Genomic DNA, 18397 nt, shown 5'->3' on the forward strand with positions numbered 1-18397 from the left:
GTAAGCCACCTGAGGTTGGGGTTTGATTTCATGGGGTTCCCAGCTTTGGACAAGGGTCAGTACTATGTTTTTTAAAAGCTTATAAGGTGAAAATTATCCCTGTCAACAACATAGGATATTTATTTTACTTCTGTAAAAAGTTCATACCTCCTCAAGGCAACCTCTCACTGATGTGGGGCTGAAAATGATGCTTGCTCAAGCTGCCACCGGCCATTTGCACTGCTAGTATTTTGGGCAGAAATGACAGGGTTATCACCCAACCATGGCTGCCGCGGTCTATTTCCTGAGACAGCAGTAAATGGGACAGATATTCATGGTGCTGTTATCAGCTGGACTGTCCTCGGTGCACCCCGATCCCGGCTCTTTCTAAATCCCTCTGTGGCCTATGGCAATGCTCCCATCATTCCAGAAAGCAACACATCAGCTTGGGAGTTCTGGGTGATCACCAGCAAAATGGGCGAATGTACTGAGAACACACATGTGGGTCTTACACGAGTCGGAAAAAAAAAAAAAAAAATCAGTTATTGAATGGAGATGGTATTCTCTGCCATGGGGCTCCCCTCCAGTCCTGGGACACTTCCAGCCACGCACACCACAGGGCAAAGTGTTTCGGGAGGATGCACTCTCACTGCTGAGCCTTGGGAACACAGCAGGTCTCTACTCCGAACAGATAACCCCTGACACTCAACAGTAAAGCACTGACAAAACTCTAAAAAGGAAAAAGACCATGGGAACCATGACAGGGTCCCTGAGAAACAGGAAACAGTAAGGTTCCAAGGACCAGGATCTTGGTCTCACATGGCACAAGTTTATTGCCTCAGGTGCCCAGCTTGTGACTCTGTCTTGATTCCTGCCAGGCCCAGTAGGCATCAGCCACACTGCTGCCCTCAAACTGTACGGGCTTTCACCACAGTCTCAAACCTGCTATGTAGCCACCCCACACCAGGGCTGGAGAATGAGGCCGGCCTTCTGAGCAAGGGGGAATGGGGAACAGGGCTGAGGCTAGCCCCAGCCTCCAAGCACACTGCCTGCTTTACATAGAACTTCACAGTTTACCGTAAGCCCTCACATGGTTTATTTTAATTGTCCTTACAAGAGCTTCCAGGTTAAGTAGGATACATGTCATAATCCCCAAGAGAAAACTGAGGTTTGAAAAGGTGAAGTCGCTGACCCAAGGCCACACAGCTACTAAGTGTCAAGTGAGGACATGAACTCAAGCACTGCGGGCTGGGTTCCATTCTCATCTCCCTAGACGTCTTCCACTCCACTCTCCCGTCACCCCATGTGCCATCCCGCCAACCACCTAACCTCTTCTGCCAAGGAATGTGAAGCAAGGTTCTGAGCTAGACAGACCCTCCTCAGGGCGTGAGTATAATGCCTGGCACAGTAGGCATTAAGTGTGTGTGTGTGTGTGTGTGTGTGTGCACGCACACTTAAATAGACCAGACAGTACACACAGCAGGTAGCAAATGAATAGGAGAAGGCCTCTCATCAAAGACTGTCCTGAGACCTCCCACCAGACACAGAGGTCACTGACTCTGCAAACCACCGAGTAAGGTGACAATGGCCCCCTCAACACAGTCCCCCATCTTCCAAACCTTGGTTTTAGGGAAGCCAACTGTAATTTTTTTCAAGTATTTTGAAATTTTCCTTTCTTTAATATTCTGGGATACATACAATCAACCATTTTCTTAAGATCTTTTATAGGTCATCTGGTAATCTTCTTTTAAGCTGATGCACACATTAAAAAAAAAAAAAAAAAAAACTACCCATATGGTTCAAATTCACTTGCCATGAAATTATTTTAGTATTTTCTCTAAGCCCCATGAAGTTTTTCTGATAAATCTCCCTTAAGTCTTCTATCATGAAAACAGGAAGTCACAATTGCCACGAGTGACCACATTCACACTGACCGGCACAGAGGATCTTTTAAACTTGGCAGGATACAGTCCCGCCTCCACTGCTCTTGGAACAACAGAATCAGGTAGATTACTCAGAATGGGTCCATCGCAGAAGACCCACAGCACTTGATTACACACTGTCTCCTTGGCAGGGCAGCTGGGTGTGACGATTACCACCTGGATTATAGCAGACTCCAGAAAGCCAGACAGGACTAGAACATCTCTGCAGATCTCTCCTGCCAGCTACGAAAATTTGCAAACATTCTGAAGTTATACAGAATCAAAATCGGTTCTTTTCACAAAGAAAAAAATTAAAAAATCAAAGGATCAACAAGGTGCTGTGCCCATCTACACTCCAGCACTGGCTGAACATGGTTGCTTCTGCACTCAGCTTCCACAAGCACCGAAGTCAGGGTCTGAATCTGAGTCTAGTACTCCCAGGCTGGGTGACTTTGAGAACCTTCACTGAAGCTCAGTTTCCTCTTCTGTAAAGTATAGACAGCATACGGAGTTTTATAAGATAATCCACATAAGGCATTTAAAGCTGTACTCGGCTTCCATTAAGCACACATTAATTGTTTAATTAAATGTGTTTGAGACTGTGATAAAGAGGAAACCCCCCATTTATCAGCTTCCCTGGATGGGTGTCCCGCCCCCTCCAGAACGTGAGCCATGGCTGGACCACAGAGCTTACGGTGATGCTTTGCACACAGGGGGCACAAAAAAATGTGTCCCAAAGAACATAAGCAGAAGAAAGCACTATTGCCAAAGACTCTTCACACTGAAAACCTTCTCAGCTATGAGGTGGTCCAATCCAGACCCCTTTTTCTGCACCATAAACTGGCAGTGCTATTCTTCATCAACATCTAACAATTGTCAGTTACTCTGAGCAAGTCCCTGCTCTTTGATGGCATAAAAGAGTCCATGACCACTGCTGTCCAGTGACCGCTTTCCTCAGCCCGGTCTCAGGTAACAGGACATTCTCATTTTCCTACAGAACATCCACCATCACTCAGCACACAGCTCCACTGAGCAGCCTGGCACCCCGCTTCACTGCCCGCCCAGCTTCACAGACATAGACAGTCCCGATTCTCCTCTTCATGGCCCAAAAGGGCTGGCCTATGTGTTATCTGGCTCTCCGCTCCCCTGTCCTCTGCCCCCAGCACTTTCCCCCAAATTCCCTAACATCAGACCCCGAGGGCAGCAGGGGCACCAATCTGTACAGCAGGAAGGGGTCTAACCTATGAGGCCAGTGCAGTGACCCTTATACCGCAGAGTGCATCAGACGTACCTGCAGGGCTTGTGAAAACACGCCCCAGCCTCCACCTCTATCAGAGCCAGGTGCGAGTCCAAAGCTTCTGTGTACTTTTATTTTATTTTATTTTATTTATTTTTTTTTAAATTTCTTTTCAGTGTTCCAGAACTTTTTTTTTTTTTTTTAAAGAATTTATTTATTTGACAGAGAGAACAAGAGCGCACAGCAGGGGAGCAGCAGAGGGAGAAGGAGAAGCAGGCTCTCCACCTAGCAGGGAGTCCAGGGAGGGACTCTACGCCAGGATCCTGGAATCATGACCTGAGCAAAAGGAAGATGCTGAACTGACGGAGTCACCCAGGTGCCCCCGCTGACGTGTACTTTTGATAAATAAGCATAAAGAAGAGGAGGGAGGGCAGGAAAAGGGGAGGGAAGATGCATTAGAGGGTGTGCAGATCGACTGTGGACAGCCAGAACAGAGACAGGATGTGGGCTTTGCTGCCCCCACTCAGAGTATGGATTCCCTGCCACTGACGTAGGCCCAGCCCCGGCACGGAGTGACGTAGGCCAAGGGCTCCTTTCTGAGAGAGTTCTGACTCGTCATCTCGAGACACTTCTGAATGTTCCACGAAACTCTCCTTCCACACCACCAACATATGCAACACTTAAACTGAAGTCTTTTGAATGCTATTGTTTTCTTTTCCAAAAAACATCCCAATAATCTGACTACTGGGTTTTTGTGTGATATTTGGATAGGCCTAGCTATTTAACAATAAGGAGAAAGGGTACCTTATTTCTTTATTTTAGAATAGTGACTGTCACTATGTCACCAACCTTCATAAATTATTGGATCCCTACCAGGTAGATGGCATTTGAAAAACGTCCTCACAATCACCCAAAAATGCCCTGTTTACAAAGTGAGGCTGAGGATGCTTAAGGGGGAATTTCAAAGCCAGACAGCAGGGGCAGGAAACTGGGCTGGACCTGCGGTCTGTTGGATCTGTAGCCCTCCTTGTCTCCACTTCACTCTTGTTCAGAAACTCCTAGTGGCTACAGAGTTGGTGTCACCAGCAGCCACACTATGGCATAAGCATGGTGCCTGCCCTTGGAGAAAGTCCCCCAAAGTCCCCCTTGGTACCTCATAGACACCGTGGGGTGAAGGATCTGGTCTGCTGCTCCAGGAATCACTGTCCATGACTTCCATACCACAAGTATACTACTTAGAGAAAATGCCAACATTGTCCCCAAGACCTCGCTGCTCTTAAGGGAAGTCAGTCCATCTGCTCCGTCAGGAGCCACTCATCACATGAGTCTCTCGACATTTGTCCATTTCAGCGCTCTGGGAAACACCATGCAATGAAGAGCCCAGCACCTGGGAAGCCAAACCGATGGCCTGCCTGCCTGACTCATCCTGGGAAGCAGTTGGGACATGAGGGAGAAGTTTTGCAACTTATATACATCTCGCTACCCTCAGAGCTACTAAAACAGCAGCCTTAAGCCCACACCTAGAGGCAGTACATCCTCACTGTCTTTCCAGGGTTTAAAGGAGGACAGAAGATCTTGAAAGAAAAAAAAAGAAGAAGAAGAAGAGAAAAGAAAGAAAAACAACCTTGATCTCCCCTGAACACACCACAGCCAGTGACTAATAATGTTATGGATTGTGGAAGTCCAAAGAGCCTTTCTAAAACATCAGACACTAATTCTTAAAACAAACAAGCCAATCTAAGTGTCTTTGGTCAAGCTTCCTCCTGCCCCAGGACCTGTGCAGTTCTTCATAGACTCTTCCCTCCTGCTCTCTGGGATCATGCATGGACACCCAGACTGTCACTGGATGAGGGAGCCACAGAGCATCCTACTTGGCATGGAGTAGAGAAAGGACAGAGTAGTCAGAGGCCAACCACACAGGCTGGTGTGAGGCTGCCAGCACTTGTGCCCTAAAGGGTGACCATCAAAATTCAGAGGACTGTCTCAGAAACAAAGCAAATACAGTAAGCCCTCCTGGAACCTCTCCACAGAGGTCATTTTGTCTTGTCTGCTGTCGGTTTCACAAGATTGTGGAATCCCTTTATCCCTTAGCAGAGCTCCTCAAACTCTTCCCTGAAGTTCATTCAACAGCAAAGAAGATGGTGGAATCCCAGAAGCCTGGAGCAAGGCAACATATTCATAATCTTTTTCTCAAAATCCCACTTCAGTTTTGTAGACTACTCTAATATCTTGGTGTTCATTTTAAAGTAGAAAGTAACATTTTGAAAGATCATCCAGAAAGTACTTCCTGTGGACGTGGCCAGTGTCTCCTGTGCCTTCATGGACACCTTCCCAGGTTCTGAGAAGCCCAGTCTAAGAAGCTGTGAGAACCCCTGGTACATGAGCAGCTTCAGGCTGGCATCCAAAGTGTCCATCCGTGGTTGACTTTGACCCCAGCAGTGCTATGAATATCAGTAAAAATGACTTCATACTGGCAATGTCACTCCACAACACTAGGGCTGCAAAATGCCAGGTCACCCGAGATGGGGCTCTACACAAGTTGACTGTGAAGTCCTGCCCCGGGCGTGAGAATGAAGAGGTTCAGCAACTACTTCCATGGACACATCCCTCAGTTCTTACAGATCTTAAGCCTTTTGAGAGGCATCGCTCCCTACACTAAGCCAACCATCTTCCAGTATAGGCAGAGCGAGGGTCTGCTTCCCACTCAGGACAGCAACTCATCTCTGAGCCTGGAAGGACGATACCAGCCACAGATGTCCTCAGCCATCTGTGACAGGAGCTTGCAGGGAGCCAGCCCTGGCCCAGCCCCATGGACACAGCATGAGGGGATCAGGGAGCTTCTTTGGCTGTGGAGGTCTCCTCCACTGGAGATGGGCAGGGGCTGTCACAGGAAGCATCTGGTCTGGATGCCTCTGGGGGTAATGTTGCCTCCAGAAGCTCCTCCTGAGGACTCATGAGGGCCACGGAAAGCAAGAGGAGCAGCAGCCCATTCCTGATCTCCTCAACAGCTGAAATGCAGACATCTGGCATTTCTTCACCCTGCAGGGTAACATGGGGTCAACCTCCTAGCCTATGGAAGCCAAGATGAAGGAGTGGGAAATATGCTGAGGAAAACTGTCTCTGTTCCAAGGTTTGTTTGGTTCAGTTTGTTTGTTTTAGTCTAAAGCTCTTCTGCCTTGCTTTCATTCAGCAGGGCCGTAAGTAATGCACTTGTTTTCTGGAAATGAAAGACCTTGTTTCTGTCGAGTGGCTGCTGATTAATTCAACTTTTTACTGTGACCCAACATGCCCTTTGCGAATGGAAGACCGGGTTAGGATATATGAACAGGCTGGTAAGTTCAAAGAGAAGGGCTGTCTTTCAGGCCTAATACCTGCATTTGCAGGAATTCTATATAAGGACCACATCCCCCTTCAGAGACCTCACAAGGGACATAACTGACCTCTTTTTCACTCAGACATGACAGGAAAAGCCTGTGAGGGGTCTGCCATCAGACAGTGGCAGCTGGCCCCCAAGATGCTGACCTCATCAGAAGCATTAGGTATATTAACGACTGCAGGACATGAAGGCCATACGTGTGAGGACAGTTCATCTCTCCAGCATTCAGGCCCTGCCCTGACCCTGGGAGCAGCCCCTCATCAGCCTCTGAAGAGAGCACCCACCCCACACCTGGGGAAACGGCCTCACTCCCGGTCACCAGCTTCCTAGGCACTCACTGATGGGAAAGTCTGTGAGCACATACTCACATTCATCGATGCGGAGGAAACGCACGGTATGCCGGGGGTGGGGGTGTCTCTCCAGTCCGCGACAGCTCCTGATTCCCTTCCAGGCATTTCTGTGGGGGCTGGAACCCCTGAGGCCTTTGTTCTGACCCAAGAACATTCTAATGGGAGAAGTTACACAGCTCTGCAAACAAGATTCCACTGCCTACCTTTTCATTGTTGAAGAACGGGCTTGCAGGCTGGGGAAGTCTACACTCTAATGGGAGAGGCGACTTTGGAAGGAGGCACTCGGATAAGATGGGAGGCCCCAGGAGGAAGGGATATCCCCATAGCAGATGGAGCCTGCTGTATACACACCTCGTCTTCACAGACCAGCCGCCTCGTGGAATTCCAATCCACAAATGTACTCCATGTCATTCCAAGACACTGAAGGCAAGAATTAGGATCTCTGACTGATGGCCACACCCCTCTGTGGCCAATACTCTGCCCTGCCCAGGACCACCCCCAGCAGCAGCAGCTGAACTAGCCAGGGGTGACCCTGACCTTCTGACACCCCACTCTGCATCTCACACTGCCCTAGCCTAGCCTTGTCACTGCTCATCTCCCCTCCCAAGGCGCAGACACTGAGTGAGTGGAAGCAGCCTCCAAATGCACTTCTGTTTAGCAAGCATTTATGGAGCACCTACTGTGTGCTTGACCCAGGCCCCAGAGATACAAAGATGAGTAAATCAAAGCACCCTACCATTGAGGCAGCTCACCATCCAGGCTGGGGAGCGGAAACTGATTTTTGCCCTGTAAACTGCACTTAATAAAACTCATGATTGCATGAGAAAGCTACTGAGAAAATCAGGCCAGAGACATTACTAATTCCCTGTGGGCCAGGGCGTTAATTGAAACTAGCGTGAGAAAATAGGACCATCTGATCATAATTACTTTAAAAATTCTGGACTGGGGTACACTTTAAGCACAAGTCTGGCACACAGCAGCCCCTGGCCTGGCTCCAGCATTATGGGATAGAGCCCCGAAGGGAGCAGCACTGTGTGTAAATGCTCACTGGTGTGCTACACCAGTGACCTTTTACCCAGAGTGACGCCCACCATCTAAATATGTTAGCGGGGCCTTCTTCCTGGCTCACAGGGTGGTGGTCTGCCACGCCATCACACTCAGAGAAAGGGGAGTAGGTGGGACAGACAACGGGGCCCGTGGGAGACGTGTGTCCGGTGGATCACTGGAGATGATTCTTTATTCTGTGCACCTCCGTGTGCTCAGGCACAAATTCAACACCTAGGAACTGCAATTCAGCATTTCTCCCTTTAATAATATGATTTTGATTTTGCTGACCCAAAACAGTCAAAGGAGTGGAGGAAAAGGCACAGAGTCATTTCTCAGTAATACAAATGGTTCCCAATTGCTCGCAAAGTTTAAAATCACCCAATAAAAGTGGTGGAATCCATACACTTCATGTCCTCAGTTCACAACATTTCCAAGCTGAAAGGAATCCTAGAACTTTAGAATAAAACTTAGAACCTGAGATGGTTCTTAGAAAGGAGACTAGAATCTTTCCATCAAGACCCAGCATTTCACAGCTGAGGAATCTGGATCCAGGAATATGCTGGAGCTGTAGCCGGGCCAGCCATGAAGGAGTGGACAGGGTGGGGAGTATAGCCTGGTGGTGACTATGCTCTGAAGTCAACAGGTCAGGAAAGGGCCCATAGCAGGACACTATGATTAGAATTTCCACCTTCCACATCAGTCACATTTAAATAAATTGGCAAGAAGATACACACACCTGAAGGTCAGTGCTCGTTCTGATGAACTACTGATAGGAAAGGCAAGAATTCATAATTTTAGATTATGAAACACCCATTTCTCATATGACCATAGGTATTTCCTAATAAAAGGAATGCCAGGGAAGGAATAAAGATGCCAAACTGTGGTTTACATGGTTTCTTAGTTTCATCATTTCCATGTTAAATAATTCAACACCTGTTCAACAGCAGGCATCAGCCTTTTGAGGCAGGCACCGAGGAGACTAGTGGAGCTCTATGATGGACCCGAACCTAGGCTTACCCTCAGGTCTGACCATGTGTGCAAAGCAGCTTCACGTATATGAAGCCAATCTTGAGGAGTCGTGGGGACAGCAGTTCCCCTCGGAGACAAGAGGAGGGAAGGGAGATGAGGATTTGGAAATCATGAGAAAGAAGAGGAGTGGTGTGATGCTGATGACCTCTATTTCAGAGGGAGGCAGGAAGCAAGGCTAGAAGCAAGAGAAAAGCAGGAGGAAGGAGAATGAGCAAAGTGGCAATATTTTAGACCTGACAGCCCATAGAAGAAAGGAAGTAGCCTTAGTAAGGACACAGAGAACAATTGCCAAACAGTGCTGAGGACCCAGTTGGAGTTAGCAGACCAGCTGCAAGGAGTCACAAATGTGCAGATCAGCTTAGCTCTTTGCTTCTCCCACAAGACTCAGAAATTCACATGCAAGAGGGAAGTCAGGGAGTAGAGGCCCTAGTATGGGGACTAACAGGCCGCTGAGGCTGTCCCAGGGTCCGGGGAGCTGCCAGGCTGTCATGAGCAGGACCGGAAAAGACAAGAAATGATCCAGGACCAGCTCTGGACTGTGGAAACAGGAAGGGTCTGTAGACCCAAAGCCCGAGTCGGTCCAAAAGGGAGCTCAGGAGAATGAGAGAGTTGGAAAAGTGAGATGACTGTGGAGAGGAGCAACTCGACCACCGGCAGCAGGTGGTAGCAGCTGGAAACCACGAGGTGAGGATGTCACATGGGCCACCGCTATGGAGGATGCCCTTGTGGACAGGCCATTAGGAGCCAAGCACTAAGTTGCTATTTGTATTGGGGGAGCAACCTGGAGGTCTGAGAATGGAGGGGCACAGTTATGCTGGTACTGGATGAGAATGGCCAAGGAGAACGGTGAACTCAAGTCGGAGCTATAATTTGTTTAAAAAATGAGCAAACTTCATGGGCTGAAATATAATGTAAGAAAATATGAGGCAGAAATCAGACTTTTATCCCAGTATTATGTCTAGTTTGGGCGCCACAGCTTAAGGACACCATAAACAACTAGATTTTTAGAAAACCATCACCTTATTAAAAATACACGATCCTATTGAGAACTAAAATTTTCCAGATGAAGAGCCTGCTGAAAGGAGAATGACCTGTCCGCCAAGTCCCTGGGTTGGCTGGAAGCAGAGCTAGGCCGTGGTCTTGTCCTGACCCCAGTGTCACAGACCAGGTGACCCACATCCGGTACCAGAAATGAAAAGCTAAAACAACTTCAGAAAAGAAGTCTGCAGGGAAGGCAAATAATAAGATTGCAATATCTGAAGGGACTTGGGACCTTTCTTCCCAGGGGACAAAACAAAGGGATATGGGTTTGTATCTCAACATGAGGGATTTCACATTGAAATACAAAGAAAACTTTCTGACTAAAAGATATAACATGAGCTATCCAAAGCCAAAGCCAAAACTTCTGCCAGAGTTGCAGTTCTGCTTAGTCCTACTTTCTGAGTCCTGAGGGCTTTCAGATTTGGACTAGTGACTAGTCAGATTCATTCGAGTTGACCTGCAGTGTTCTTCCTCCTCCTCAAGCTCCCACTGGCCAGTGGTCCCCATACCATCTCAGCAACATGCCACCATCTTAGCACCTCCCCAACCTGGCTTAGTCTATATCTCAATGTTGTTCATTTTTCAAAGAATTTATGATTCTGCTACAGGCTGAATTGTGTCACCACCACAAATTCATATGTTGAAGTCTTGACTCCAAATTATCCCAGGAAGTAACGGTCTTTGGAGACTGAACCTTTTAGGAGGCGATTAAGTTACAATGAGGCCATTGGGATGGGCCCTACTCCCACCCGGCTGGTGTCCTTTTAAGGTGTCTTAAGACAGCAAGAATGTGTGCTCACAGTAGAAAGCCAAGCCAAAGAGAGGCCTCATGGGAAACCAAACCTGCTGACACCTTGATCTTGGACTTTCAGACTCTGGAACTGTGAGAGAAAATAAACATCTGTTGTTTGCCACCACCCTCTGTGGTATTTTGTTATAGTGGCTCTCACAAGCAAATACAGATTCTGTGGGTTATTTTTTGCTTACATGTTTATTGCCTTTCTTTCCCACTAGAATCCAGTCTTCATTAAGGCAAACCTTGTTTGTCTTACCCACTATTGTATCTGTAGCATCCAGACCTGCCTCTGGAAAGCCAATGACACTGAATGAATCAATCTAGTAATTAGTGAAAGACAATGAGGTCGAGATAGGTCTCCACCTCAAAAAGAAGCCTTCTGGGATTTAAACTGAAACTACTGTTTCCAGCAAAGCGAAAGGATAGATTTTCCTCTGGTTTCAAATAAAACACTCAAAGAAAGTGAGATGTTACCAGTCAAAGCACTAAAGGGAACCCCTGGGACCTTCCCACAGGAGCCAATGCCAATGTCTACATTTGGAAGACAAATCCCTTCCTTTAAATGAAGATACCTGGAACACAAAATACTTCCTTTGTTTAATAGGATTGTCATTTATTTAACCATTCCTCCAAACAGCAGCATAGCATATTTTCCAAGCCTTATAAAAAAAGGCATAGCTGCATGCTGATCATTTACTGATAATTTCTCATAAATTGTTCTTAATATTTTTATTACCAGTGAAATGTAATTTTTTCCTGGACCATTGTAACCAAGTCTGTGCATTCTGGCATTCATTTTTTTAAAAGAAAAAGTTCTGCTTTATATCATATGCTGGAAATAGTTTCAGCTAGCAATTTCTTCCAGTATCTTTTTTATCATAATGTAAAACAAATATAGTATTATGTATTACAGAAGAGTGCTCTTTGGCAACTAGGGCACACAAAGTCTTCTGCAGAGAGAGGTTAAACGATTTCACAGTATGCAAAACCAATAATGAGTTGGAGCATGATTGTCTGTGGGTCCCAATTCCCAGTGTTTCTGTAACCCAGAATTCACTCAGAAAGATCAGAGACACTCATACACACACAGGCACAGCCACACATGTTTTTATTAAAGAAGTCATCAGAAATTAATTACTTAAGAAAAAGCAAAAGAAAATTACTTGTTCTAAAACCACAGTCATTCAGAAAACTTTATCAGAAAAATTATTAAAAAATAAAATGGTCATTTAAAATACAAGATTCCAATACAAGGCACTGAACATCTGTCAGTAAAAAGTTTACATATGCCCCTTCAGGCTGGAGGATCTCGGAATAAATACCCTTGCCTATTTTGCACATTTCCTAGGTGTACTACCATCATGGCTACTCCTCACTGTCATCATTCTCTCAGTTTTTATCTTAGCCCTTTGCTCTTATCCCTCCTGTCATGCTCATACTCTCTCTCTGCTTCCACTCACTCTGGAGCACGACTCTGGAATCCATGCCCGCCCCTTAGTTTTCTTTCCCAACTTTCATCTCCCTGCCTCCAGTCACCTCCAAGATGTCTCCCTTCCAACACCCCATGATAGCCGCAAGTCCGACATATTAGAATAAAAACATATCACCTTTCTTTGAAAGCCAGCTTCCTTTTCAGGTTGCTTCATTTTTCTAACCCCTTTCTGTGGAAATGGGACTTTGAAACTGCCTACACCCGTCAAAGCTGACCTGAGAAGTTGATTATGGTCATTGGTTTCAAGGTACTCACCTTCCTCTCAACAACAACATCAGATCGATGGACTTAAAAAAATGGTTCACAGAATAGAATACAGGTCCTTGCCATATTGCCTTTGGGATATTATCCAACCACACTCCAAAATAAGTGCACTCATTTTGCATTATTTTTTCACCATTAATCGAATATATTCAAAAAATACAAGAAATGAAAACACTTCTCCCAACAAGCAAAACAATATGACTAGACAACATCAACATCCAAATGATAAAACAGACATATATACAAATATGGAGCAGAGATGGAAGGCAGGTGCTCTGACATACCACAAAATATCCCACGCTCATAAGAACAGAGAGAAAGACTTGATGTCATACATTTGCCAATAAAAGCCACTTCTTGGTGGATTCCATTCATTTATGCCATCCGCAGGTAACAGAGCAGTAAACATCCTTATCTTGGCCAGGGCTACCATCTCAACGACCATATTTGCCTGTTAACAGTGCAACAGTATCCCCAGATGTAGACGCAGACAATTCCCCACACCAGAACACAAAAGAACAGTGGAAAATGAGCAAACACGGGCTAGAGTCTGGGCCATCAGGTGCAGAGCAGATTGACCGAAACCGTGTGCCATGTGTGTTAGTTTAGCAATGGGAACTACATGAAGGTTGGTAAGCAATGTGTGTGACAGAAGCACGACCTTCTTGCGAGATGGTGCTTCAGTGAAGACATGAACCAAAGGAGGACATAGTACCTGTGACGGTTTCATTAAATGGTCCTGGACCCTTAATGGGAAAACCATCAATCTGGATCCATTCACCTCCTAAATGAGGAAAATGCAACTTCATAGTTAGAAACAAGGACGATCGGATTTTCCACATTTCAGTGCAGCCCTAATATATGTTTAGTGATCTTTTCAACAGTCCTCAAAAAAAAAAAAAAAAAAAAAAAAAGGATCCGCTCAGGCCACATCAGTAACGAGGCACCTAAGCTTCTGGACAGCACATCCTGTTGACCTTTTGCACATGGCTTACTCTAATGAGTACTCAAACAATTTAGGACAGACCACTAACAACCTACATTAAAATTACTTTAAAAGAAGGAATAAGTCTCTCCTAGCTTTCCACCTTTCAACTTGCTGTACAAGTCATTCTTGCTCAGGAACTCTAATTTAAAGATTCTAAATTTGTCTAGATCTGAGAAAGCAAAGAGGGATGTTTCTCCCCACCGAAGAAACAAAAATACAGCCTCCAATTCTAGGTAAGACTTACCAGGCGGGCTTTCAGCTCTGTAAACCGGACGGCTCACTCCATTGTGGTTTTCTGCAGTAACCAGCACAAAGTACACTACCCCCGGCTCTGAAACATATGGTTTATATCAAGCCACCATTTCAAATCTCCAAGAATGACAGTTTGATTCACTAACTGTCTCCCTTACATAACCAAATATAAGAATCTGCATTAAGTGACAAATCTAACTACAGCTTTCTCTCTCTCTCTTTAATCAATATCACTAATCTTCCTCTCATGCAACAAAAATACACCTAACCCAAAGAAGACAAAATTTATTTAGTACAAAGTACATGGCATGTCTAATAAACCTGGATGCATAAGCAGTCAACAGAAGCGGCTTTTGCAACTGTGAGATTAATGTAGGAAATAAGAAGCCACCATCCACTAACTAGGTGTTTTATAGCCTACAGCGTCAGTAACTGCAAGTAATATCTCCCCCTGGAAGCTTCAAACAGAAATCTCCAACAAATAGAAAGAAAATGTCAGGGTAACTCATAAAATTTAGCACACGGAAAATCTTCATTGCAATACATAGAGCTTCATGAAATTCTCTCCTTATGATAATAAAACGCTCTCTTTACTAGGTCTGCATGTTGTCTTTGACCATTTCAACAAAGACCCAGAGAAACAGCTGCTGGAAACTTGGACATGCTAATCTTGAAATAACTGGGCTTCATTTTGACTTGTATCTAGGGGTCAAGTTCAAATAGCCATGGTCTCTTTGGCTGAGCTCCTGAAGTCAGTGGGACGGGAAGAGAAACCGAGAGGCCACGTTATCGTGTAAGTGAGCCCTGAATTTGCAACGGCAGAAAGGAAAACTCCAGTAAAGCTGGTTTTCCTGAAGATGAATTACTGTGAAAAGTAAATGAAGGTGCCAATTCCTTGGAGAGATGAGAGTTTGCAGGTATTTGCCCAGACGGACAGTTGGAGAGATAAGGGTTAGTTGTGTCAAAGGCAAGAAGCATCTGTACATTTCTCAAGGTGTTAAGTGTTCCCATAACAGAACCTTGGTTCTCAAGCCAGAGGCCCAACGGGAGAGACAGGGCAAGGCCATCGAGCATCCCTGCTGTGCTCCAGGTCGGTAGGACCTCTGTCTGACTGCGGGAGGGCCTGGTGGCATTTCAGGTTTGGCACGGTCTGCCGGACTAACTGGGGACTGCTCTCTAAGGTCAGACACATGGAAAATCATGCTTCACTAGGCACTTTCTCTCTTCATTTTGAGGTAATTCTTATTTCAAAGAAATTTAATCCACATGTCTCTGATTCCTGCTAACTCATCAGTGAGTTACTTGGGAGACACTTTGTTTTTCAGTAAGCTCCAGGGCTCTCTTTCTGCATGTTTTTCTTCTCTGCAGTGATCATAACAACCTAAGGTTTGAACAAGCAAAGATGACCCGGCTCATGCCTCTGGCCCAACAGAATCTCCATTTAACCTCACTGTTGGACTTTGTAGGGTCATACTGATGTGGAAAATATTCAGAGAAATGTACGTTTAGCTGGAACCACAAAGAAGGAAATCCGGCTGCCTTTATGTTCGTTCTATATTCTTTCTGCTCCGTTACTCAGAAAGCCTAACATATATAATGCTATATATGCAGGAGGTGGAGAGGGAGAAAGTGTGTAGACTATGGCCAGGAATGTGAGGAGCCACAAATTGATTTTGATCCACTAAAGGAAGGCAGGAAAATGGTAACCTGGCACAGGGAGACCTGGTTGTCAGAGATGCTGACTTCTGTTACTTCCTTACAATCCATCATGAGGTTGAACTGTAGAATAAATGCGAGTTTCAGGCTCATGGGATCAAAAAAGCAAATGATAGAGGATCCCAAGGAAGCAGCTCAAAGCCCAAGTTCAAAACCACCTATGCCTACACTAATAAAACAACATATTTAGGAAAATTTTTAAATATCGCAGACTTTCAGAATCAACTTTAATGGGGGGGGATGTCGCATCTTTGAACCAGATGTGGCTAAGTGTGACATATCACACACACCCTCACAGGGACATATTATTTGAGTAATCTCTAATTGATTTATAAGTTAGAAATCTCAAGATTAGGCTACAAAGTAGTTAAGTTTCTATGAAACAAACAAAGGACCCACATGTTTTCCAAAGTCAAATTCAGAAACTAAAAACTGGTTTCCTACATCTATTTGGAGAGCTATCCAGAAATACTCGAGTTAAGATGCAGAATGAGGAAGTCCAGGGCAAGATAAAGGTTGAGCAACAACCTCATGACCTTGGCTACCTGTTCTCAAAGAACCGTGAGTTTCCTGGAGCCTGGCCACACTGTGTCTCACAAACAGCCACCCTACCTAAGAAGGGAACTGAGCATGTTGATGTACAGTTAGTTCTGACTGGGAACAAGACCAGAGTGTCACTTACCCACATCGTCAATAAGGAAGGAGTACGTCTCAGCATTCACCTTGATGTACTTAAGACTTTTCAGTGACTTCCCATAGGCAATGTTGTAATGCTCCACGGGTCTACTGGTAGCATCTTTGGGTGGGTCCCACGTGACTTTCAGGCCCATTTTAGTGGACAGCAGTTTCACATGCCTTGGCTTCAGTGGGTGGTCAGCTATGCAAACAGCGCAACTATCAACTTAGGGGAACGGCAGATTGTGAAAAGGAATTTTTTCCCAATGTTCTCTGATATTGTTATCAAAAGAGCAAATGACTTTTAATTTGTCTGGTCCTAAAGACGTTAAGTATAGTCATGATTGAACACCGTTATAGTATGAGAGCAAAACAAACATATCAAACCCACAACTTTCATGTGTTTTGGATAACGGTGGGTGGTAAATTTAAAACAAAAGTGAAACAAATCAAAACAAACTCTAGGCATTCTCTGGCTTGATCATGTTGCCTTGCTAGTGCAGGAATAACGAATTCATAATTTGACACACTCTCCAGAGGCATTCATATATCAAATAAGCTCTTAGTATTCTGTAACGTACAGTTGGATGATCTTTCAAATACCTCCAAAAAGAACAACATAAAATTGTTATGATGAGGATGACTATCCATTGTATCCAAAGCATTCATTTCCACAAAGAAAAAAACCAAGATCATCAACATCTTAAAAGGGAGGAAAACCTCTGGTTCATCTGCATAGAGCTAATTTAAATGTTTCCATATTTTGTCCCAGAAGAAGAAAAACAAGTTATTAAGAAGCATAGTTACATTTTTATCTTCAGTTATGAGGTTCCATAAATGTATTCTTGATTTTGAAAAATAACCCAAACGAAACACAACATTTTGTCAAACAAAACCTCTCAGCTCACATTATAACAGATCCTGCAACATCGCATAATATAAATAGATGCTAAACATTCACACAACAGTCAAACAAATTTTAGGCAAACCTGGATCTGAAACTGTTTATTCAATGATGGAAGGACCTCTCAGGAAAATGAAAAGTAATTTAAGAAACCCAGAAAACCTTTAAACTGCGTAACATGAAAAAAAATGAATTTTTTCATGTGATGACACATGGATTGGTTAGTATGTGATTTTAATACTGGATGAAAATTCTGAACACCGTAAGCACAGATGACGCTGGCATACATCATTCATCCCTCCACAAATTGCCCCACTGCCTCAGGAGTAACATGATGGAAAAGGAGAACTCATATGGTCCCACTCAAGAAATCCAAGGTATGGAAAAGAAGAGAATGAATCATGGGGGCATCTGGGTAGCTCAGTGGGTTAAGCCTCTGCTTTTAGCTCAGATCATGGTCCCAGGGTCCTGGGATCGAGCCCCACATCGGGCTCTCTGCTCAGCAGGGAGCCTGCTTCCCTCTCTCTATGTCTGCCTCTCTGCCTACTTGTGATCTCTGTCTGTCAAATAAATAAAATCTTTAAAAAAAAAAAAAAAAGAAGAGAATGAATCTGATGATGTCAAAGCAGTAAAGAAAGAATGCCTGTTTTGGAGACAAAGGCATGTTGTCAGACTCCAGGCAGGAAGCAAAATCCACAAAGCCTTCCCTCCCCGGCTCCAGGGACGAGGGTCCCATAAACCCACAATTGGAGAAATCATAGACAAGAAACCGAGTGCTCTCTACAAAATTTTGAGTTGAGGAGATTGTACACACAAGGTGCCGGTGACTTTCTTGGAATTTACTAGCAATCATGGCTACTCTTCAATCATTCTCATGTACCCTTCCCTCCTCACCCAGGAGAAACCTTCCAGAACTTACTTAGCCAGAGGACTGGGGTTCCCTTCTCTAAGTTTCCTTTCTTTCCCCCCAGGCTTCACTACAAAACCTCTCCTCCTTCCCTGCCATCTGACTAACCAGCTTTTTTCTCATTGTGATCCCTATTTCCTCCACCAGCAGCAATCAGTCCCAGGAATTCAGTATTTCACACAGACTGAAAGGTGTTCAAGAGCAAAGCAAGGTCCCCCCAAAATGGCAAAGGGCTGCTCACAGTTGGGCATCCTCCCAAGGAAGGAAACAAACGAATGGATATGCGAATGACGTTTTTCTCTATAATTCGCTTCCAAATCTCCCTTAGGGAAAGTTATGTCCTGGACACACAGCTGAAAACAAGAGGTCAGTGACCCCCAAGCACTGTCACATCTTCTCTTGGGCGTTCATGATTCAATCAG

The 18397-nt window shown here is 45.0% G+C and overlaps 1 protein-coding gene across 4 annotated transcripts in view; it reads right to left on the reverse strand.

Annotated features, from left to right (window-relative positions):
- FNDC1 (fibronectin type III domain containing 1) overlaps nucleotides 1-18397 on the reverse strand; it is a 112654-nt gene that overhangs the window by 68067 nt on the left and 26190 nt on the right. For 3 of the 4 annotated variants that reach the window (XM_059176629.1, XM_059176632.1, XM_059176628.1), the window contains exons 2-4: nucleotides 16172-16366; nucleotides 13766-13852; nucleotides 13249-13317 (exon numbers count right to left, since the gene is read on the reverse strand). The exons of the other annotated variant lie outside the window; for it this stretch is intronic. In XM_059176629.1, coding sequence (XP_059032612.1) covers nucleotides 13249-13317; nucleotides 13766-13852; nucleotides 16172-16366 — 351 coding nt within the window. The remainder of the gene's footprint in view (nucleotides 1-13248; nucleotides 13318-13765; nucleotides 13853-16171; nucleotides 16367-18397) is intronic. 4 annotated transcript variants of the gene reach the window in all.

This window comes from Mustela lutreola, chromosome 6 (genome assembly GCF_030435805.1).
Source record: "Mustela lutreola isolate mMusLut2 chromosome 6, mMusLut2.pri, whole genome shotgun sequence".
NCBI lineage: Eukaryota > Metazoa > Chordata > Mammalia > Carnivora > Mustelidae > Mustela > Mustela lutreola.